This window comes from Ornithorhynchus anatinus, chromosome 20, assembly GCF_004115215.2.
Source record: "Ornithorhynchus anatinus isolate Pmale09 chromosome 20, mOrnAna1.pri.v4, whole genome shotgun sequence".
In the NCBI taxonomy this organism is placed as follows: domain Eukaryota; kingdom Metazoa; phylum Chordata; class Mammalia; order Monotremata; family Ornithorhynchidae; genus Ornithorhynchus; species Ornithorhynchus anatinus.
This window is the reverse complement of record NC_041747.1, coordinates 3749794-3773362: the sequence shown is the minus strand read 5'-3', so window position 1 is coordinate 3773362 and position 23569 is coordinate 3749794. Positions and strand designations below refer to the sequence as shown.

At 44.4% G+C, this 23569-nt stretch overlaps 1 protein-coding gene across 9 annotated transcripts in view; it reads right to left on the bottom strand.

The window, feature by feature from the left end:
* FRY (FRY microtubule binding protein) overlaps nt 1-23569 on the bottom strand; it is a 262289-nt gene that overhangs the window by 56432 nt on the left and 182288 nt on the right. For 7 of the 9 annotated variants that reach the window (XM_007668511.4, XM_029048275.2, XM_007668507.4 and 4 more), the window contains 15 exons: nt 21907-22166; nt 20849-21038; nt 19696-19820; nt 18334-18391; nt 15856-15947; nt 15453-15625; nt 13513-13673; nt 12837-12947; nt 10831-10985; nt 8854-8953; nt 8367-8538; nt 6773-7029; nt 5438-5584; nt 3705-3873; nt 1871-1961 (listed from right to left, as the gene is read on the bottom strand). In XM_007668511.4, the coding sequence (XP_007666701.1) occupies nt 1871-1961; nt 3705-3873; nt 5438-5584; nt 6773-7029; nt 8367-8538; nt 8854-8953; nt 10831-10985; nt 12837-12947; nt 13513-13673; nt 15453-15625; nt 15856-15947; nt 18334-18391; nt 19696-19820; nt 20849-21038; nt 21907-22166 (2261 nt within the window). The remainder of the gene's footprint in view (nt 1-1870; nt 1962-3704; nt 3874-5437; nt 5585-6772; nt 7030-8366; nt 8539-8853; nt 8954-10830; nt 10986-12836; nt 12948-13512; nt 13674-15452; nt 15626-15855; nt 15948-18333; nt 18392-19695; nt 19821-20848; nt 21039-21906; nt 22167-23569) is intronic. The other 2 variants (XM_007668510.4, XM_029048273.2) reach the window with 2 other exon arrangements.

Genomic DNA, 23569 nt, shown 5'->3' with positions numbered 1-23569 from the left:
AGGAACTGAAGCAAGCCAATCCTGGGTCAGGGCAGTCCATCCCGCTCAGGATTTGGCCCTCTGCAGTGGACAGAGGCTGCCTGGAGAAGCCTCTCGAGGGTTAGTAGCCCTACTTGAAATCCATCCTATGAAAACTAACTTTCTTCCGTCCCTAAATTTCCCTCTATTAACCCCTTTAAGGACCTCTCTTCCATGAAGGTATCCCAAATCCTCTTAAACCTTTCGGCCTACACAATTTTCCATGTGAACAACTTCCACTGTTCCTTATATTTGTGAAGAAGTGTTGCCTTATGCTCATTTCAAATCTACCTCCTTTTAGCTACAACTCTTGCCCTCCTAGGGCATTTGGTGAACAACAAATCCCCATTCATCTTGTCTACACCCTTCAGGACTCTGTAGCCTTTCTTAGCCTCCAAACTAGTCTTCCAGCTACAAGATTCCTGGGGCTTCAGTGACAGTGAGGATGCATAATAATAATACTAATGATGATAACTGTGGTAATAGTTAAGTGCTTACTGTGCACTGTACTAAGCACTGGGGCTCCACCACTTGTCTGCTATGTAATCTTGGGTAAGTCATTTCACTTCTCTGTGCCTCAGTTTCCTCATCTGTGAAATGGGGATTAAGACCGTGAGTCCCTCATGGAACATGGACTGTGGCCAACATGTAGTAAGCACTCAGCCATTACCATTATTATTATTAATAGTCATGGGTTCAAACCCCGGCTCCACCGCTTGTCAGCTGTGTTACTTTCGGCAAGTCCCTTCACTTCTCTGTGCCTCAGTTACCTCATCTGTAAAATGGGGATTAAGACTGTGAGCCCCAAGTGGGACAACCTGATCACCTTGTATCCTCCTCAGTGCTTAGAACACTGCTTTGCACATAGTAAGAGTTTAACAAATGCCATTGTTATTATTATTATTATTCATCTTATAAAGATCCAGGAAAGTGCTTTCATTATTTCCCCTGCTGCTGTGTCCAGCCCAGACTCAAGCCCTCAGAGCTTTCCAAGACTCAGAAGAAGCTCAACTTCTTCCAGCTCCCCAAAACTTCTCCTTCCTCCCCTCTCTTAACCCACTTTTCCTACTCATCTTCCCGTCATCCCTCCGAAGACGCCAATTCTTTGAGTTTGTACCGTCTGAGGAGTAGAGCCACTAGAGGGGGACCCACAAGCAGACTGAAATACAATTTTCCCAGCAAGTTGAGGATTGAATTCAGGAATCCAGACATGTTGTAATCCTGCAGATAACAGTTACAGCAAGATACAGGGCTGTGGATGTTATTTGGACTGTCAAAACACTGAACAAAAACTTTATCTGGTTTTTTCTAGACATCAAAGGATGAAAACGTTTGGCATGATTCCTGTTCTTGTCCAAGTACTAATCCATGACAGCAGAAATGCCATGTCAACTGGATTTAAACGATACCAACAGACTCAGGATTGCAGTAAGGGGGCGGCCTCGGGATGTTTCGTTCATTCGTGCACTCGAGTCATATTTAGTGAGGGCTTACTGTGTGCAGAACAATGTACGAAGCGCTTGGGGTAGTAAAATATAATAAACAAGACACGTTTCCTGCCCGCAAACACTCAATCCACCGCACTTTGCTGTCCCTCATGAACCCAAACACTCACTTATCTGCTGTGTGACCTTGGGCAAGTCACCTCACTTCTCTGTGCTTCAGTTTCCTCATCTGTAAAATGGGGAATAAGAGTAGGAGCCCCACGTGGGATGGGAACTGTGTCCCAGCTGACTAACTTGTGTCTACCCCAGCACTTAGAACAGTGCCTGGCACATAGTAAGTGCTTAACAAGTATTATTATTATTATTATTGGATCCTGGAATTCTCTTGTACAGACATGTACACCAACCTCTCATCCGTCTCCTTCAACATCCTGCCCTCCTCCACGTCAGGGAAGCTGTCCTGACCGGCTACCACTGTATTGCTGCTGGAGGTGGTTCCTGTGGTGGGATTGAAATAAAGATACAGTGAAAAACTCAACCTCAGGCCAGCTTCTTTTTTGCATTGTATTTATTAAGCATTTACCGTGTACCAGCGTGGGGAAGATGCAAGCTATTGAGGTTGGACGCAGTCCACGTCCCACATGGGGTTCACTGTCTTAAACCCCCATTTTACAGACGGGGTAACTGAGGCACAGAAAAGTGAAGTGATTTGCCCAACGTCACACAGGAGACAAAAGGCGGAGCTGGGATTATTCATTCAATAGTATTTATTGAGTGCTTACTGTACTAAGCGCTTGGAATGAACAAGTCGGCAACAGATAGAGACAGTCCCTGCCGTTTGACGGGCTTACAGTCTAATCGGGGAACCCAGCTCCTTCTGACTCCCAGCCTCGTGCTCTACCCACTAGGCTATGCTACTTCTCAAGTTCAGGGTTGGAAAGGCCAGGACTGCATCGCCCTTACAGCCTGGAGTTTCAAATGGAAGACCCAAATATACCTTAATGATTTTCCTTGCTCTCACAGACACCAAGGGGGAATTTCAGAACACTTTTAGTGTCCAAACACAATTTTTTGTTTCCACTTCCCAAACCAGCTTGGCACACAATAGGGGTTCAGTAAATACTATTGATTGATTGAGAGCAAATTACTCTTCCAGGCTAAAAGACGGTAATTACTGAAATCTTTTGGATCCTGTTGTTTGGTGCTTCCAGATAAACCTGGGGATCCCAAGTCAGAGTTCATTTGACTAGGGAATGAAAATTTTTTTAAAGCCCAAGGAACCGATAGTCTCCTTGAGCTTTAAAAAGACACATATAAAAAGAATTGGCAATTTGGCCAAACTGGCAAGTCCTCCAGTTTATCTGGATTAACAAAGAATTAACAAGACACATATAAATCCCTTACAAAGCCTTACTATATGTGTCAAGCACTCTTCTAAACACTGGATGAAAGGCAATCGGGTTGAACCCAGTCTCTGTCCCACATAATATTAATAACAACTATAGAAATAATAATACTGATAACATCTGTTAAGCCTTTACTATGTGCCAAGCACTGTTCTTAGCACTAGGGTGGATACAAGCAAATCAGGTTGGACACATTCTCTGGCCCACATGGGGCTCACAATCTTAATCTCCATTTTACAGCTGAGGTAACTGAGGCACAGAGAAGTTACTTGCCCAAGGCCATGCAGCAGAATAATAACAACGAGGCTCACAGTCTCAGTAGGAGAGAGCACCTCAGTGCTCAGAAGCTGGTTTGGGAAAGTTAATATTATTGAAGGGAAAATTTCACTCAGCCATGGCCCGAGAAAGAATTATCCAAGGGAGTAGCTGATTTTTAGGGGGAGAAGGTGGTGAGCCAAAGGGAGGCGCTTCCCCAGGCTTTGACTGAAATGAAGAACTATAGCATAGCCAGATTAACTGGGAGACTGGATCTGCCTCATATCCATCCTGACTCATCTTCCGGGCCAGATGTGGCACTTGGGCTTCCAGATGGTCCTCTAAGTGAGGATGTTCTGGAATCATCCCTCTGGCACGTGTGTGTTTGGACGCGAGAGTGAGAGAAGCTGCATCAGACTGTGGCCTAACTTCTTTGTGCTTCCCATCCCTGGCCTCGGAGGAAGCCTAAATCCCAACAGACTTTCCTATCTGGGCACGCATTCTCTCTGTCTCTCCCTCTGACTGTCTGTCTCTCAGCACATCAACCAACACATACAGAACAGGTGGACTAGATTAATACCGGAGGGAGCCGCTGAAGTCTTGTTGCTGGCGGCAAAGCGGTAGAAGGGTGGGTTATCACAGTGCTGAACTATGGGGTTCACCGGCTCGGTCTGCTGCAGTTCAAAAAGAAGCTCTTCCATCGTCTGGATGGTGTTATTGCGACACAAGTAGATCGCCACCTTCTTGATCTGAGAAAGGAAAAAGCGCCGTTTGCCTGAGCCCAATTCCCAACCAACGCGGGCTGAGGACAACCCCTGTTGCATCTGAGAGTTTCACCCCCAAAAGATAAGTTCTGGGAGGATCCAAAGAGAAGAAATCAACATCATACATCAAAATTCAAAGGGTGGCTCTTCTCGCACTTACTGATTTGTGTTACCGGAAATTCTCTAACTCCTATTAAGATTTTAAGCTCTTTGAGGGCAGGGCCTTTTACCGAATCCTCTCGAGTGCTTAGAGGAGGGCTATATGCAGTTTGATGCTTAAATACAATTGATTCATTGATTCCATCCCCACTATGTTGCTGTAATTAAATTTATTTTAAAATCTACACCAGACAAGTGTGTCACACTTGCTCCCCAGTGACCCACCATTCCCAGAGACCCGATTTCTCACAATTAACTGTGGTGCACATGAGGTCCATCAGAGCTGAAAACTTAGATTTAGGACCCTGTCCAAAGAATAATAAAATAATAATAATAATGTTGGTATTTGTTAAGCGCTTACTATGTGCCGAGCACTGTTCTAAGCACTGGGGTAGACATAGGGGAATCAGGTTGTCCCACGTGGGGCTCACAGTCTTAATCCCCATTTTACAGATGAGGGAACTGAGGCACAGAGAAGTTAAGTGACTTGCCCACAGTCACACAGCCGACAAGTGGCAGAGCTGGGATTCGAACTCATGAGCCCTGACTCCAAAGCCCATGCTCTTTCCACTGAGCCACGCTGCTTCTCCGAAGGAACTTAATTTCTATAGACCAGAGGGGGGGAAAAAACCCCTCTCTACTTAAGTTTAAAAAGAAATCCAACCCTCTGCTATTTCCTTCTCAACTGGAAATGGTTGGTTTTAGGTACATTTGTGTTCTCTGGCAATTCAAAAATAACTCTGCCTCTGGGTGAAAGGTGTCATCATGTCATCGGTAATGCCAACTGTCCTGGAGAGTCTCAAGCACGTCAAGATGTACTTAAGCACCTACGGCCCAGAACAGTAGGACTGTAAGACATCCTCAGGGGAAACGAGGCTTCTTAAAGCACAGAAAATACAAATTCACATGTTAATGAAACATGCAGTTTTATCGGGAAAAAAAAATTGCTTGTGTGCATGAATCCTACATCACAGTTTTTCTTTAATGCAAATTTTTGCAGACCTCAGTCCTTAAAGTCTAGGAGAACTGGGTGTATTTTAACTGACTTCTATGTGTGAAATGAATTAGGTGACAATCACGGCAGGTTATGACGACTCATATCATTGAAAAGGAGCCAGTCATTTACTAAAAAAAGTCAATAAACAAATAAATCAGTGGATTCAATTTAGATCCTGTTCCTTCCTAGAACTAACATGGCAAACGATCAGGCAGGATTATTTTTTACTGCAATAACACCATGCTGCTGTGCAGTATAACATGCAAGCTAGAGGGAACAGTTACATAACAGCCAAGGACACAGTCCTAGTGTTCAGCCTGATGGGAAACCGGGCAGGATAAATGGAACCACGAAGTGACGAGAATAAATCCTTTAAATCCCCAAGGCACTTACATAAGGTAAGAGTAGGGTATCGCTGCTGACTCCACAAAGACTGATGAGAAATTGCAACGTTATCCGGAGATTGTTGCTCCGTTTCTCATTGTTGGCTAAGGCATTCCAGGCATTTTCCATTTCTGGTCCGGGGACTTCATCTCCATACTGTTTCAAAGGAGAAGAGACATTTGGGACCAAAGCGAAAAAGACAGGGAGATGAACTGCTTGTGTGACGTTAGTCTAAAAACAGGTCGGGACCCTCCTTTAGAGCGACAATCCGTTTAGAACGCAGAGTAAATTGCACATTTGCCAATGGATCATAAAAATCATCATAGTGATCAGATCCAACGTGAAGCCTGGCTGTTGGGAGGGAGGAGAAGGAATCGTCGTTGCATGCATTATAGAGGCAACGTGGTGTGATGGGACGAGAACTGGGAGCCCGTTGTGGGCAGGGATTGGCTCTATTTGTTGCCAAACTGTACTTTCCAAGTGCTTAGTATTGTGTTCTGCACACAGTAAGTGCTCAATAAATACCACTGAATGATTGAATGAATTGAGGGGGTAAGAATAATCATTACGGTACTTGTTAAGCGCTATGTGTCAAAACACTGTACTAAGCGCTGGGGTAGACACAAGTTCATTCATTCATTCAATAGTATTTATTGAGCGCCTACAATGTGCAGAGCACTGTACTAAGCGCTTGGAATGTACAAATCGGTAACAGATAGAGACAGTCCCTGCCCTTTGACGAGCTTACAGTCTAATCGGGGGAGACGGACAGACAAGAACAATAGCAATAAATAGAATCAAGGGGATGAACATCTCATTAAAACAATAGCAAATAAATAGAATCAAGGCGATGATAAGTTGATAAGATGACAAGTTGATAAGATTGGACACAGTCCCCGTCCCACATGAGGCTCACACTCCTAATCCCCATTTCACAAGTGAGGTAACTGAGGCCCAGAGAAGTTAAGTGACTTACCCAAGGTCAAACAGCAGATCTGTGGGGGACCCGGGATTAGAACGCAAGCCCTTCTGACTCCCAGGCCCGTGCTCTATCCGCCAAGCCATGCTGCTAGAGGATCTGGGTTCTAATCCCCATTCTCCCACCTGCCTGCAGGGTGACCTTGGGCAAGTAACAATCTCTCGATGGCTCGGTTTCCTCATCTGCACAAAGCCGGTAATGACACCAACCTTTCCCTAGATCCCAAGGATGGTGCAGCGAGAAAACCGAGCTAAAAAATGGTGAAAGGCACGTTGGGAATAAAAGCGCTAGAAACGATCAAGACGCTCCACACTCTCTGAATAACCCTTCCCTGGGCAGTCTAGGAAACAGTGCACGGCGTTTACCTTAGCCGTCATATACATGAGGTTGTTCAGGACCAACGACGTGGCTTCCGGAGAACCCCAGCCACTTCCTTTCAGACCGTACGTCACGGTAACTTCGCCTTCTCGATCCTTCATTTCCTCTTCTGGGGTGCTGGGGCTTGAGCCGGGGAGGAGGAGCCTGCTGTCCACCAGTTCGATGTTATGAAGCCACGGCAGGAGATAGGTGAGCATGACCTGACGGCCATTGGGGTGAGTCGTGGGAAACCGCTGGCTGACCTCTAGAGCCAACGGGGTTTAATAGAGGGTGACGTTACTTCACAAGACAGAACTATATCAGGCATCGAATGACATGTAATAATAGCATTTATTAAGCCCTGTGTGCAGAGCACAGGGAGAGACGGGTGGGAATTAGGTCTAGTCCCTCTCCCTCGGGGAGCTCATGATTATTATTACTACTCTTATTGCACCAATGAAGGCTTACTTTGCATCAAGGATTTTTCTAAATGCAGGGGTAGATATACATTTATCGGGTTGGATACATAGGACTCACAGTCTTAGTAGGAGAGGGAAATAGGTATTTAATCCCCTCTTCACAGCTGAGAAAACTGAGGCACAGAGAAGTTAAGTGTCTTGCCCAAGGTTACACAGTGGGCAATTGGCAGAGATGGGGTTCGAACCCAGATCCTCAGACTCCCAGGCCTGTGCTCTTTCCACTAGGCCATGCTGTTTTTCTATCTAAGATTATGTCCGACGGTTCCTTTACCTCCTACGTTTTCCAACACTAAGTGTGCCTGCTGAATTTAATCTAATTAGTGGAGGAAACCCTCTAAAGCCACCAAAGCTCCCAGCTTGTGGGCACCTGGTTAGTCTCCAAATTCTGGTAAGAACTGCTTTTATTCAAAATAAAATGACAAATGACAATTCCAGTAAGAAGCTTTTCCATGAGAAGTGCTTCGTGAGGTTTTTATTCTTATATATATATATACACACATATATAAGTATATATATATATAAAAATATACCTTCAGAATTCTTTATTAATTATATAGTTAATATGATGTAATTGGGGAATTATTTGCAATGGTAGCTTGTATGAGAGAATGCCACATTTCACTAGTGTTAATTTTTGAATCCTTCCTATTGTTTCCTTGAACAAGGTCGAAGCTAAAACCATATAGCAAATGTTGAATGGTCTTAGGGAGAATATTACAGCTGCCTTTTGACCTGATAAAGATGCAGATTTGCTCAGTGACAAAACAGCAGAGGGGAAATTTGGGGTTCGAAATGCTGCCGTTAGTTTTCACCGAACATAAAAAAAAATACCTCTTGGGGCTCTCGTTTCACCTACCTTCTGGAAAACATCATAACACCGGTGGGAGAAATAATCTCTCAAAACTGATTTTCAAACACTTTGTCGAACAACATTCTGAGGAGACACACGCTCTGTGCCAAGAAAACTTTTACAGAGCTGCACACTACCCATTTGAAATCTTCGCTTCCAGAATCAATTTCTGCATACTACTTATGGCACAGTGGGAGAGAATTAGTATTTACCTGGGACTGACAGTGAGAAGGAATCATTTACACATGACACTGTGAAATTGTTCTTGTGTACCTGAGAAGAGCGGAAGAGTGAGCTCGGGATACATCCTAGCCAGTTCACAGGACAGCAGGGACAGTGAGAGACTGTAGAGAGGTGGTAACGGGCTATGCGTTCCAAAGAGAATACTGCCTGGTCTTTGTTCAGCTACCTTCTTGGAGTACACAAAAAGCTTTGCTTCGAGAATCTACAAGATCGAAGAGGGAGGAACGGAACGAAAGGGTTTCATGAATTCCGGAAACTTTCCCCATATCTCCATTGAATCAACGGCAATCGACTATAAAGTCCCTGGCTTTCAATGAGTCATTAAGGTCAAAGCGATGAATATTCTTTGGTGTTAAAACGGAAAGATAAAGTTAACGGGCGATAAGTCAAATTTATATACAAAATAAATAACTGGAACGGAGAACTGCGGTCGGTTACCGCATCATCTATTGACCTGTGCCGTATAATATTGTTGTCCTTAAAGGATGACTTTCTCGAGTACGTTAGTGATACGTGCCTGCATGAGCTGCATGGAAATTTCATAAATCTCCCTGTTCGTGTCAGATGCCTTGAACAGAACGAGGTTCAGAAGCGTCACTATATCGAAAGGATAATTTCTGGAAGAACATACAACACAGTTTTAATAGGCTTTGACAACTTGAGACCCGCAAAAATCCCATGTGCACCCCCAAATTGGCCTCGATTCGACCTATATTCAACCATGTCACCTCCTTCCTTAAGCTTTGTTCTCCTTCTCACAATCAATCAATAGTATTTACGTGTCTATTGTGTATGGGCTACTCTACTAAACGCTTGAGAGAAAACAACAGAATTAGTAGACGATCCCTGCCCTCAGAGAAGGATGACAGACACTAAAATATACAACAGATAGGAGAAGTAATAGAGTATAAACAGACACACCCCTGCCCACAACGAGCTTTAAGCTTAGAGATGCTAGAGGGAGATGGTGTGTTAGAAACCAAGTGCTTAGGTCAAGTTGAAATACTGAAGTCGGAGGGTGAGGAGAGGGGAGAATCCGGCTCCTCGTATGTATCAAGGATATTTACTAAATGCTTATTTTGAGCACAACACACCATCTGCTTTCAGCCTACATTCTTTGCGTTTAGCCACAAGTACGTTTTCATGAGAACCAAGAACCAAACACTAGAAGAGAGATGAAACTGCCATTACATGTCTCATTTCACCTGCTGCCTGCTCTTGGATTTAACCCATCTTAGTTTCTTTCATGACCCGGACACATGTGGAAATATTTAGGGGACCCTCACATGTAGCATTCAGTTTACCTCCATTTTTTTTTTTCAAGCTACAAAATACTAGTGTTAATACTGCTTTTCACTTAACTGACTTTTCCAACCTCTGATATTTTCTGAAGTGGAAAAGTACCTGCACTTTTGGAGATGGATATTTCTGGGTATCTTTAGATCCATATTTGTCCTGTGAGATTTGCATTTACCTTGAAGCGGATTTTAAAATGTATTAAGTTAACCTGAAAGTATTGCAGACACTCACTTTCACCATTTTCAGGGAACACTTGAAAAGCGTTGGTTAATCTGAAAATACGGTATCTGGAATACTGAAATAAACTCAGCTTGATCCGGGAAAACCCAAGACATTATTCAAACACACCACTTAAAATGTTTTTCAAAATTAGAATTTGGGTACTGCTGTGTTTATTAAAAGGGAGTTGACTATAGAAGCTTCCTATCTGCTCTCTTTCTCCTCGGTAAATTCTTTTCCAATTAATGGACCTCATCTTTGTATGGACCAAGATAATTCTCAGGAGTGCCTGCAGTATCAAAGTAAATCTTTTAAGTTCAAAGAACGGTCTTTCAGGAAAAGCACACTCCCATGTGGAATACATTCCCATCACACAGGAAGCTTCTTGAAATATGGACACGAGGACTCACGACTGTTCCTCTGTAGCACAAAATCACCACTGTGTGATGCTCAATGGTTGATACTACTCATCTAAGATCCTTGTCTTCTCCCCAGATCACAACCCAATCAACGATCGTGCGGCAGTAGCAATATTATTTCAGAAGCACTTAGTGTGCGCAGAGCACTGTACTAAATCCTGGGAAAAGAGTAGACCGCCGGGAATTGGACACGGATCCCCCTTGAGGGGCTCCAAATCATCTCACACTTGCACCCACAATCTGTCATCACATAGTTCTGCATATTGATGTATAATCTTTAATGTTTAAGCACTTCCTCCTCCTCTCCGTAAATTATTTTATGTCTATATCCCCTTTTTTGATCAGGGTCATATATACAAATTCTATGGTAGGCACTCAATAAATAAGACTGATTGGCCGATTGACCCTAATGACTATTCAAACCTAGAGTCCTCAACAACTACTTGAACTATTCGAGTTACCCGGAAGATAAGAGAGGGAGCCGGTGTGTTGATATCTTGAGTCACGTCGTCCCACATCCCGACTGAATCCACGAACCCCTATCGACATTTAGATACCTGCTTCCACACACGGTTGCGATGGCTTTAAAGCACCCAGAAGCGAGCTGATAGGAACCAGTGTAGCACCGGTCGATAGCCCAGTTGAAAAGATTGACCTGGTCAGGATTTAACTCCAGCAACAACACCACAACTTCACAGCCAAGCTGATGAACCTGGATACACATAGGGCACCAATTAATCACCATCCTGGCACAGACGTACACTCTTTGCTATTTCTTACGTGAACCCCAACCGCTTTGGAAAATCTGATGGAAGAGCCTGAAGCGATCTGGTCAATAAACATGCACACATTTGGGATTCAGCTTTTGTGTCGTGTATCCTCTAGGGGATAGAGTTGTCCCATTTAGTGGAGAAAATTCAGGGTGTAGCTAAATTGGGCTCTTTAGGCAATGAATTGTGGGAGTTGGTCATTGTCGATAATTCCAAGCTTCATTTAGAAAAGAAGCGTTTTCTTTCCCGAACGGCTATTCAGAAATCTATCAATATTTATGAAGTTTGGTTTCTAAAAATAATTGCTTTTCAGACTCAAAGTATACCTAAGCCTCATTTGGCAATATTAGAAAAGACACATGATAGTAAGCTAGGAAAAATATCTCTTTAAAATCAGGGCTCAGAGCAGCAATTTATGAAACGGAAAAATTTCCAATACAAAACGGATTCAACTATTACACGATAACTCCCACGGTGATCGTCAACCACCGATGGCGATGTTGAAAACTGATCTGGCGATCGAAAGGCCATCTTTAGCGACTTCCCCTCCCACTCCCACAACTCCTTGTGGAGCTGTGTCTACTTACTGGACTGAACCAAACTTACTTTCAGCGACGATGACCCGGGGCAGGGAACCAGTCTGCTTTCCTTGTTTCCAGGGCCAGGATTGGGGCGGGGGATGGAGTGGAATACGTGATGGGAGAATTCCATTTACAGAGACCACATGCCCTTGCCTAATGACACTCTCCTTTACCCTAGTCCTGCTGCTGGTCTAGTAACCACTGTCCTGGGAATTGAGAGACCTGGGGGGCTAGGCCCATTTCTGCCTGGAGCTAAGGTGGGGAGTAACCACACCTGTAACTGTATACCATTCCCATGCCTGCCTAATCTACAGGCAGGAAAATAATTGGAAAGAGTGAGAGGGTAAGAAGGGCACAGTGCAAACCACTAGCATTATCGACAATTCCTCCACTCAAGTTCTCCTCTATACTGTAAGCTCGCTGTGTCCAGGGACACTGTCTGTTTACTGTTCTCCTGTGCTCTCCCAAGCGCTTATTTTACACCCAATAAATATAACTGAATGAATGAAGTTTCAAGACCGAGTCTCTGATAGTTGACTCAGCACCACCAATCTTGCCCTTGGTGATGCACAGCAGAGAAAAGATCCATAAAGTTTGCACAGGACCTGGCCCCATAGAGTGCACCATATTGTTGAAAGAGAAAAATGTTGGTTGTTAATACTGACAAGCACCCTTATCTGAGCGCTCATTAAGTTACGGAAGCCACCCATCAATAGTATTTATTGAGCGCTTACTATGTGCAGAGCACTGTACTAAGCGCTTGGAATGTACAAATCGGCAACAGATAGAGACAGTCCCTGCCCAATGACGGGCTCATAGTCTAATCGATGACAAAAAACCTTCTCCGTTCCTCGAAGTCAGTGTTGAGATTGAGAAGCGGTGTTCCCTATTGGTTAGAGCCCGGGCCTGGAAGTCAGAAGGACCTGGGTTTTATTCCCAGCTCTGCCACTCGTCTGCCGTGTGACCTCAGGCAAGTCACTTAATTTCTCTGTGCCTCAGGTACCTCATCTGTCAAACGGGGATTAAGACTGTGAGGCTCAGGTGGGACATGAAGTGTGTCCAACCTGATTAACTTGTATCTACCTCAACACTTAGTACAGTACCTGCTACATTGTAAGCAGCTTAACAAATACCATTAGCAAAAAAACAATCCCAGTAGGCGTGGAGCCTAAAAGCCATTTCCAAATCCCTGGTGTCGGGAAAGGTACTTACTCGTAAATCTTGACAAGCCAGAATGTTATCAAGCCACTTGTATAGATAGCCATCTGGGGAGAGACCCACGTTGTCAAAAACAGGGCCACAGCACAACACCGCTGACATTGCCTGGAAGCGAAAACCAAAAGTTAAGTGAGAATCACATCGAACCACTTAGTCTTTAAACAGCACTTCCTTGGTGCAGAGTACTGTACGGAGCACTTGGGAACATTAGGAGAAGGCAGGATATTTGGCCACCAGAAGTTTACAATCGAACAAGATGAGTCCTAAACTTTGATCCACAGAGCGGGACTAAATCAGAGGGCTTTCAGAAGGAGGAAGTTAAGGCTTTTCCTGGCCTGTGGGGAGAGTGAGTTCAACCCCTCTTTTGAAAGAATCCCACTGACTTTTAGTTTCCAAAGCCCACTCTAAGGAGGATCTATTAAAACTGGAAATGCTCCCTGCTGAACAACTGAAATGATCAATAAATCAGTGGTATTTACAGAGTGCTTTACGTGTGCTAAGTACTAAACTAAGAGCTTGGTAGAGGACAATGAAGTAGACATGTTCCCCGCACAAACCTCACCCCGTTACAGATGAACTGACTGCATGCAAGTATCTCTCGTCAACCACTGTGAAAAACAAAACCCCAGTCCCGACAAACACTTTTCACATGCGGAGAGCGACACTCTACCTTTAATGCACAATACTGGTATCTTGTGATCTGATGGTTTCTGTCGCTGTATCGATCCAGAGGTGTGAACATAATACTGAAGGGTCCAGCCCACTGACTAAATAGGATGAAAAGATGGTGCCTCAGACTCTGCTGAGGGAAGAGGAATCTCCTGTGATGAACTATGGGATTAAAAAACAAAGTTAGTTATTGTGAACGCTGGGAAGATAATCTAGGTTGCCAACCTGTGGCGATCTCGGGTTTGGAGAACAGGAACTGGTTTCGTTTTCCCTTCAATCAATTAATCAATAGTGGTATTTATTGAGCACTTCATTAATTCATTCAATCGTATTTATTGAGGGCTTACTGTGTGTGTGCAGAGCATGGTACCAAACACTTATTAATATATGCAGCTTATTAATACGTGCAAAGCACTCTGTTACGCGTTTGGAAGAATACATTAAAGATTTGCTGTAATGATGTCACAATCATTTCATAATAGAAGCAGCATGGCTCAGTGGAAAGAGCCGGAGCTTGGGAGTCAGAGGTCATGGGTTCGAATCCCAGCTCTGCCCCTTGTCAGCTGTATGACTGTGGGCAAGTCACTTAACTTCTCTGTGCCTCGGTTACTTCATCTGTAAAATGGGGATTAAGACTGTGAGCCTCACGTGGAACAACCTGATTACCCTGCATCTACCCCAGCACTTAGAACAGTGCTCTGCACACAGTAAGCATGTAACAAATACCAACATTATTATTATTATTATTATTATCAGATTGATCAGAAGCTTTAATTTTGGAAACTCTCTATTTACCCCCAAATAACTGTAATTACCACAATACCACAGTTGATGCTTTCACAACAATGATCTCATTTTATCCTCACAACAACCCCGAGAGTGAAAGAGTAGCAGGTATTACTATCCCCATCTTTTAGATGAGGAAACTGAGACCCAGAGAGGTTCAGTGATTTGTTTGAGGTCACACAGTACAGCATCAGGAAGAGCTGGGACTAAAATACGGGGCTCTGGACTCCTAGAACCTGGTTCTTCTCCCTAGACTTTGCTTTCCCGAGCTGCCTGGGGGTAAAGAACTGATGGATTATATTATACATTCACCTCATGAACTACTTCCCCTCCTGTCCTACTTGCTGTGTATCACTCCCTTCCAAGTCAGTGGAAGCTTGGTGAAGATTGTGGGAGGAGATACTGGGAACATTGAACTCCTCGCAGCCAACTTTCTAGTCAAGGTTTTGATAAACCAGGGCTTTCTGCCACTCTTACTGCTCCCAAGTGTAATGCTTTCCCAACCTGCCTAGGCTGAAGAAAACCATAAGAACAAAATACAGTCTTAAGAGACAACGTCTTTTGGAAAAAGACCCTGTAGTTTATTCTTGTGTGTGGACTTGGGGCATCCCAAGAGGGGTGGTGCTGACAACAGGAAAACTGGCTCAGTAGTCTTGGAGTTTAACTGTTTGGGGGAGATTCAGAACACTTTGTTACCCATTTGTTTCCAGAAAGAACTCCAACACCGTAACATTAATCAAAAGTGGCATTAGTTAAAAGACAAAGCAGCGATTGTGGGCTCTCTGCAGAATGTGCAGATCTGTTTGAATCACCCGGGAGGAATTCTGCTGGGATTACTGGCTACGCATTAGTGCAAAAGAGGGAATTTGCAAGAGCTCAAAACCCCTACAGATACTCCGTCACAAGCTTCCCCCCCCAAGTCACGTGAGTCCCTTCTTTCAGATGAGAATCCTAACAAAGACTAGAGATAAAGAGCATTGCTAAGCCAGGTTCAATCCCTACCGTTGTCCCTCTGACTCGGGCCTGAATTGCTCTGATCCAAAGTCAGACCACACGGCAATTTAGCCCCAGCATTGGAGGGGCAAGAGAGGTGTTAATGATTTCTCACAATTGAGGACTACTGGGGTGCGATTGGCAGTGGGGGGATTCCGCTACCTGGGACACACTGAATCAGGTTGGCGATCATGGCGCTGAAGTGTGCTCTGATGTCTTTAAGGATTTCAACCTCCTTATCATTTTCGGCTTCCAAGAGCATCCGTGTCAAGTCGACGTATTCCAAGAACAGGGCTCCGAGGGCCAAGGTGTCCCTTTCCAAGGCACCATTTGTGCTACGACAAAAGCAAAGTTAGGGATTCAGACATTCGGGTCAGATAATCAGTGTCAGAGAGAGACCACTAGGTCCCGCAAGCCCTCCAGATCGACTTGGTTTTAAATCCAGCATATAAATTGCTGCAACTGAAAGCGTGCCTTTCATTTTCCCTTAGATATGTCAGGAGAAGAAATTAAAAGACAGCCCACCAGCCCGACAGGGTTTCCATTCAGGAGCGGATGGGCGTACCTGTCGCTTATCACTCCAGCGTCAGCGAGGAGTTCAAAAATCCGCAACAACTGTAGCCGAAGCAGATCCCGGCGTTCCCGGCGCTTTTTATTCTGTTCAAAAAGAGTTCACACTTTTTCAGAGGGGCAGAAACTCAATGTACTGTAGGGATACTGAGTGGTGACCATAGAGTAGTAATAACGGTATTTATTAAGTACCTGCTCTGTGTAAAAATCTGCACTATATGCCAGGGGCGGGGGTGAAATGAATGGAAGAGAGGATTTGACCCGGTCCCTGGCCCCCAAAGGGTTCACAGTCTAAGAAAAAATGTGTGGAGAGGGGGTTGGTGACAGACATGTAAGAAAAGATGAAACAATAGTTACTACACATATAAGAGAAGAGGACAAGAAACAAAAGAAAAGCAATGGGATATTATGACTAGAGGAGAAATGTCTCAGCTGTTTTGTGGCTCACAAAAAACTGGTCACAACTGCCACAGTAGTCACTTTTAATTGCCTAAGTAGCTCAGTAAACGGCAAAGTGAGCCCATTTTTAATTTTACATAGCCCTTGGGGAAAACAATTGCAGTTGTAATGGATGAACCTGCGGGTTCCATTTCCCCTATTAACTCTCTCTAACCTTCACTCTGAATGCCTCTCTCTTTTGGAAACCACTCTCCAAAGGCCTATGCCAATTTAATAGGCTCATTTCTGTTTTAATCATTTTTTGCCCGATCAATTCACGGTACTTAATGAATGCTTACCGGGTACAGAGGATTGTGTTTGGTACTGTATACTGCTGCACGGACTGTTCTTTTGAAACTTGATCAGAGGACACCTCTCCCCACCTAAAAAGCTTCCACTGCTTCTCCACTGTCTCTCTCTTAAAATAAAAGTTCTTGCCCACTGACTTCAAAGTAGTCTGTTGGCTGAGCCCTTCTTACATAGCTAAGTGCTTTTTCTCCCTTCATTTCTCGGCTGCCCAAACTAATCTCCTAGGTGCCCTATCCGCTTGTCTCTTCCAACACTAAACCACTATGCAAGATGCAAGCCATTCTCCTCACATGGAACACTCTGCCCATTCTCCCCACACTTGCTCCAGCCTTCCTCCCAACCCTAAAAGGCTTCCAAAAGCCCTCCTACTCCCTGAAGCCTTCCCTGAGTAACCACTCCGCTCCCCTGCCTGCACTATCTTAATAACCAACTCATGAATCCAGTACATCTTTCACAAGAGATGTCTCTATTTTTGTTATATTTATGCTTGTGGTCTTGTCTAATTGAACGGTAATAGGCTTGAAATTATTTTTACGTCCGTCCCTCCTGTTAGAATGCCAGCTCTTTGCTGGAAGGAAATGTGTCTTCTTCGTTTCATACTTCCCAGGTGTTTAGCGTAGTGTATTGCACTCGGACCCACTCGACAAATATTATTACTGCTCCTATTGTTTGATGTTTACCCCCAACAGACTCTGACTAGAGAGCAGGGACTTTGTTTTTTTTCTTCTGTAAACCCCTTCAGCATCTAGTAAAGCGCTTGACCCAGAGAAGAACCTCAGTACAGTGTTGTTGAGGTTGATGCTGGTAATGGTGATGGGGAATAATGGGGTAGGGAAAAAGGAGACAAGAGAAATCATATTACACTGGGCCACTAGATATTTCTAATATTGACATTTTGAGGGTGAATTGATGCTCACAAGGAACTGATGCTCAAAGGGACAAAGACTGTATTTTCTTATTCCTTTTGTATATTCTCCATGTGGAATGGGCATTTTAGAAAGTCCTGTGGTTACTGATGTTGGTGGATTTAAGAAGGTAGTGTCTGCAAAGGTTTCCTGCTAGAACTAATTATGTACACCCAATTTGACCTTCTTCTTTTCCTCTCTCCCCCAGTGGAAATTCTTATCAAATTTTAATGTTTCTTCTTCTTCTTCCTCCATATTTAGAGTCTGCAGCTTCCTCTAGACCATTAGCTTCTTGTGGGCAAGGAACCTACCTCCCAATTCTGTACTCTCCCAACAGCTTAGTACAGTGCTCTGCACACAGTAAGCACTCAGTAAATATGATTGATTGATTTCTCTTCATCCCTAAGAGCGTACCTCTTTCCATGCTTTGGAAATGAACTTCTGCTGGGGAACTCTGGGGAGAGGTACCTCACCCTGAAGCTAGGCGAAAGAAACAATGTGCTCCCAGACAAAACCCTTAAGGAAACCCACCCCCAAACCTCCCCCCATAGAAATTTATCAAGCTGGATCTGCCCATGGCTATGTTGGGCTCATCTTATTAGGTGTCGGTCCTTAACACTGAGATAAGGCCCCAGCTGGAGTGAAATATATTTTGAAATGCTGTAATAAATAATAAAAAAATATGAATGGTGAAACTCCTAAGATTCACCATCCATAGGAGGTCGGCACGCTGCACTTTTAAAAGTAAGACCTTACTGTATTTAGTTCCTCACGCTGGTAGCACAATCAAACTACAAAATCAAAATTAACTTAAGACTTACCTCTGGTCTTCGTTCTAAAGCTTCTTTCATTAATGGATGAAGCTCTTCTACTAATTCCCTATGGAAAAAAAAATATTGCTAAATCACTCATTTCTGGGGTCTGGCTTGCCACTAAATACTGTATCATATCCTAGGGTCATTAGAATATTAAAAATATAATTACTGGAAGAGCTCAACGATCCATCCAGCCCTATGTTCAGCATGTCTGGGGGAACACTGTGATGGTTACTCTTGGACAGCCACCCTAATGTTAGGGACAAAGCATCTAGTATTCCCAACTTCCTGCAATAACAAATTCCACATGTTTACCACCCCCCATATCCTCAACCACTGATTTAGGATTCCCCTACAAAATTACTCCCAAGTCTTCACTGAGGATTAACACCCTCTCCTTTCCAGCTGCCTTTTCCTTTATCAGAAAGGGCTAGGGAAGGAGAGGTTTTTTTGGATGGAGTTCCTCACAGCATGGGGCAGTGGGGCAAACATCCTGGCTCAGGGGAAGGAGCAGAGGACCTGGGGTTCAGAAACTGGGTTCTAATACCAGCTCTGCTGCTTGCCTGCTTGCAACCGTGACTTCTCTGTACCTCAATTCCTAAAGTTGGGATTAAATACCTGTTCTTCATTCACTAGACTGTGGACCTTGTGTGGGACAGAGACTGTTTTCGACTTGACCATATCTACCTATGCACTTAGCACAGTAGTCGGCATGTGATTTGTATATTCCGAGCACTTAGAAAGTGCTCTGCACACAGGAAGTGCTCAATAAATATGACTGACTGAATGAATAATGTGCTTAGCAGACACTACAATCATAACTATTATTATCATTATAGTCATTATTGGGGTTCGACACCTGACCTTGGCATAGTCACAGACTTCTTCGTACCTCAGTTTCTCCATCTTTAAAATGGAACGGTGCTTCCTGACCCTCGGTACTTCACAGAGATGCTAAGAGGGCATCAGTGACATTGCATCTGAAAGTCATTTCAGCCTTTTTTATGAGACGTGTTAGAGAAAACTACCCTGACGCTACTGCTATTAATGCCGTGAAAATAAAGCTTGCAAATGAGATGAAAATTGAAAAGGAAAACATGCTCAGGAAAAAGAAATCGGATAAGACTTCAGGAGTCGTGACTCAGAAGTGAAATATGACGTATCTGAAGCAGCCACATCAAAAATTTCTTGCAGTTGCTGCAAACAACTTGCTGCTTAAAGTTAAGAATGTATCAAACCTGGAAAACTCTCGGTATTGATGCCATCTTAGACCATCTATGGACACTAACTTTAAATTTCAGTGAAACACAGAACTGTATGTTCGCTCCACCACACGTGAACCGAAACGGTACCAAACCATCACCATACCTGAACACGAGCGAATTTGTTCTTCCAAATCCCAATACTAGTGACTCGGTTATTTCAATGCTCTCAAGTCTCATCAAAGGCACCAGCTGCTTTAACAGAACCCCTACGGACGGCGTCCCGATCACCTGCACACGCACCGTAAGGAAAGAAAAAAGCAGTGAGTGACCTTGCCTTCCCTCAGGTGAATACACCGTTCGTTTAGACTGCAGAACGTCCAACTGTTTCCGAACTACGGCCATCCGTACACAAACAAGGACGGATTCAATTAAATACAATTGTGGCGTTTCCAGCTTGGGGTGCACATTTGAATTCTACACTCTATCTGGTGATCCCGAATTGATAGCGTATCCTAAACGAGAGTCGTCAACACATCATAAACCTGGGTAGATAATGTATCGGTAACACACTAAGACCCCTCTCAGAGTACTCCGGTACTCGACAAGTCACGACTACAGGAGGGAGAGTCAAGCAGAGGCCTACCCATTCCATTCCTAGCTTGGGCAGTGGCTGGCGAGTGGAAGGCAATCTGCTACAAGACAAAACTCACCTGTGCTGCGCAGCAGCGGCACGGGAGAGAGTTGAGGGCAGAGACTCGTTTACTGCGCAGAGGGAGGCAATGGTAAACCACTTCCATATTTTTACTAAGAAAACTCCATGGATACACTACCAGAACGACTGCAGATGGAAGTGGGTCATTCTGGGAGAGGTATGTCTACGGTGCCGCTACGGGTCGGACACGACTCGACAGCATAAGACAACACAACGACAACAACACACTAAGAACCCTGGCCTTGATTTTCACTTTCAAACCTAGAAATTAATCCTGATGAGAAACTTCTTCCCTGTGATCTTGCCACAAGATTGAGTCCCATCAATTCTTGAACCAATAAGTGATTTCCAGTTTTTAGTACTCCAGCCTCACAAGCGAGTTTCTATGTGGCCCTGATGCAAAAACCTTATCTATCAAAGAGGGAAAAGAGAATGTTCTCAAAGCCCTGAGGGCGAGCGCGGAAGGCTATTTCTTCATCCTGTGTTTCTCTGAAACGAGTAAGAGAAATATCTGACCCTGCCTCAGCCAGATGGTAGACACAGTTTGACAAACCAGCTCAAAATAAACCAAGGAGAATCAATCCTCCGGAATGGGCCACGCTACCTTATTATCGTAGCTTACTGTGCCATCGGGAGTGGTAGCCATGATCTCGGGAGTGGAAGCTCGCAAGTGGCCGGGGCTCATAATACTGGGTTTGGCAACTCCGAAGCAAAGAATGAGATAGTTTCTCCACAGGGTAACATAGTTGTCTCCACTGCTGGCAGTGCTGGTTTTCTTTGCGTTCACAGGACTGCTGGAAATACGTGAAGAGGGGAAAACGGAAATTCAGATCTTGATGGGAAATATCCCCACCGACAACAAGACCTCCCGCAGAAAGAGAAGCAGCGTGTCCTAGTGAATAAAGACCGGGGCTGGCAGTAAAAAGGACCTGGTTCTAATCTCGGCTCCACCGCTTGCCTCCTGTGTGACCTTGGGCAAGTCATTTCACTTCTCTGTGCCTCAGTTCCCTCATCTGTAAAACGGGGGTTAAGACAGTGAACCCCATGTGGGAAACAGACTTGGTCCAATCCGATTACCCTGTATCTAGCCCAGCGCTTAATACACTGCCTGGTACATAGAAAGAGCTTATCAAATACCACAAAAAAAAAAAAAAGAGGGAATTTTTGGAGAGTATCCTTCTGTAGACAATTCTGTTATCCTTTTGTGTGTAGGTCATTACATGTCTGTCGCCCCCAGTAGATTGGATGCTCGTGTGGGCAAGACAGTGTCTCCTACACCTATAGTACTCTCACGAGGATTTAGTACCGTGCTAAATATAACCGATGGACTGATGTGCACACCTGAAATTGAGGGCCAATTTATTACCAACGACAATTTTTGCATGTATCAACCAACTGTTGTTTCTCTCCAAACCCACCCCGAGAACCCCGCCGTTCGATTCCTTGGCAAAATACAGATTCGAACACTGCCCCGGTCATCTAGGGGGAGGATTCTTTGAAACTGGAAAATGCCTGAGTCGCATCTTAGTTGACGGGGTTTCAGATTGCTCATCTTTAATCGAGAAACAAAATGAGAGGGGACGTCGCCGCCGTGGGTCCTTGTGGAAAAGGGAAAGCGGGGAACAAGGCATGGAAACGAAAGAGAGCAAAAGTGGTACTCACTTTGGATCCACAAGGGGCATGACTAGCTGCAGCCTCGTGAAAGCATAAGGCCAAGCGTAACTGAGAGCCGTAGGACAATGCTTGGGTAAGTTCTCCTGCCTGAGAAAACTGAAAAGGCAGAGGACCCATGGGTCTTTGACCGACTGGGCGAATATCCATACGTGGGAGGGACTCTTTATGTCGTAATGGCTATTGACAAGGACCGCATTCCATTCGACCAACCACTGCAGGTCCACGTGGTGGGTCAGTGGTAATGTTGCCTGTGGATGAAATGATCAGCATTAACCAAAGGGAACCACCCAATTCCAATCCGGTTCACAGTACATTTCCTTTGCACTGTACCACTAGCGAGTTCATGGTTCCATAGGATCACAAAACGTCCCGGGCGGACTTCGTCTGCCTTTCTGAAAGTCTGTAGAATCCCAAGTCCCGGACAATTAAGTTTTCCGGGGATGGGGTTTGAGCTTGCCCCTTGCAAGGTATCTTCTCACCACTACAGACGTGCCATAGATGGAAGACGTGCCATTGATGAGCAAATGATAGTAACGATCATCATTATTATTATAGCAGTTGTTTTACCATAAAATACCCAACCACTAGGTCAGATGATGAACAATATCTTGGAAGATACAATTGAGAAAAAAGATCACATTTATCGCCATCAGAACAAGACTGCTACTGTTGTGTGTGGGAGAAGCTCCTAGGATTCTGGGGAGTTCCACCAGTCCTCAAAGGCTCTTCAAATGACTTCAGTGATCTAAAGAGTTAATTACTCACCAAAGTATCTGATTCACTCCCAGGCAACAGTGGAGGCCCGAGGTTGACCCAATATTTTTATGCTGGCAAACAGTCTACATTAAAGGTCAAGACTGAAGTTTTGTTTATTCAAAAAATTGTTCGAAAGGCACCGAAACTCATGTTAAAGGCTTTTGAAAGCATGCACCTTATCTCGTTGATTATTTTTCTTATCGAATGGTAGGATACTGGTTTATTCATCTTGTACCATTGGAAGAGGGAACGGGAAAAGTAGGTGCACCACTCTGAGAGCCTTAGAAATCAGAATCACTGAAATATTACCAGGCAAGCTCTCGGAGAGATACAACGATGCACATCTCATAAACATCTGTAGGATTTACCCACTGAAGGGAGAACAGGCGTGTGGTATTCAATCGACTTCAAACATTCCTGCTCTGAAAACCATAGAGAACTGGTGATTCTGAATCAGCGTCAGCCATACTGTCAGGCCCAATTCGGCTTTGCAATCTGAGCACGGCTCCTGAGAAGCCAGGGTAGAATTTGGGTCATTACTGGTAAGCAGCAAGGCCTATTTAGAAAGAGCACGGGCCTGAGAGTCAGAGGACCTGGATTCTAATCCCAGCTCTGCCACGTGCCTGCTTGGGTAAGTCGCTTAGCTTCCCGGTGCCTCGGTTTCCTCACTTATAAAATGGTGATTAAATCCCACTCCCTCCAACTTAGATTGTGAGCTCCGTGTGGGACAGGGACTGTGTTCACCTGATTATCTGGTATCTACCCCAGCGCTTAGTTCGGTGCACGGCACTCAGGAAGCGCTTAACAAGTACATAATGATGGAGGTTGCTTCCCCTCTTTGAAACCTGGACGCGATAATTCCCAGGAACACAGAGCATTCCATCAAAACCTCTTT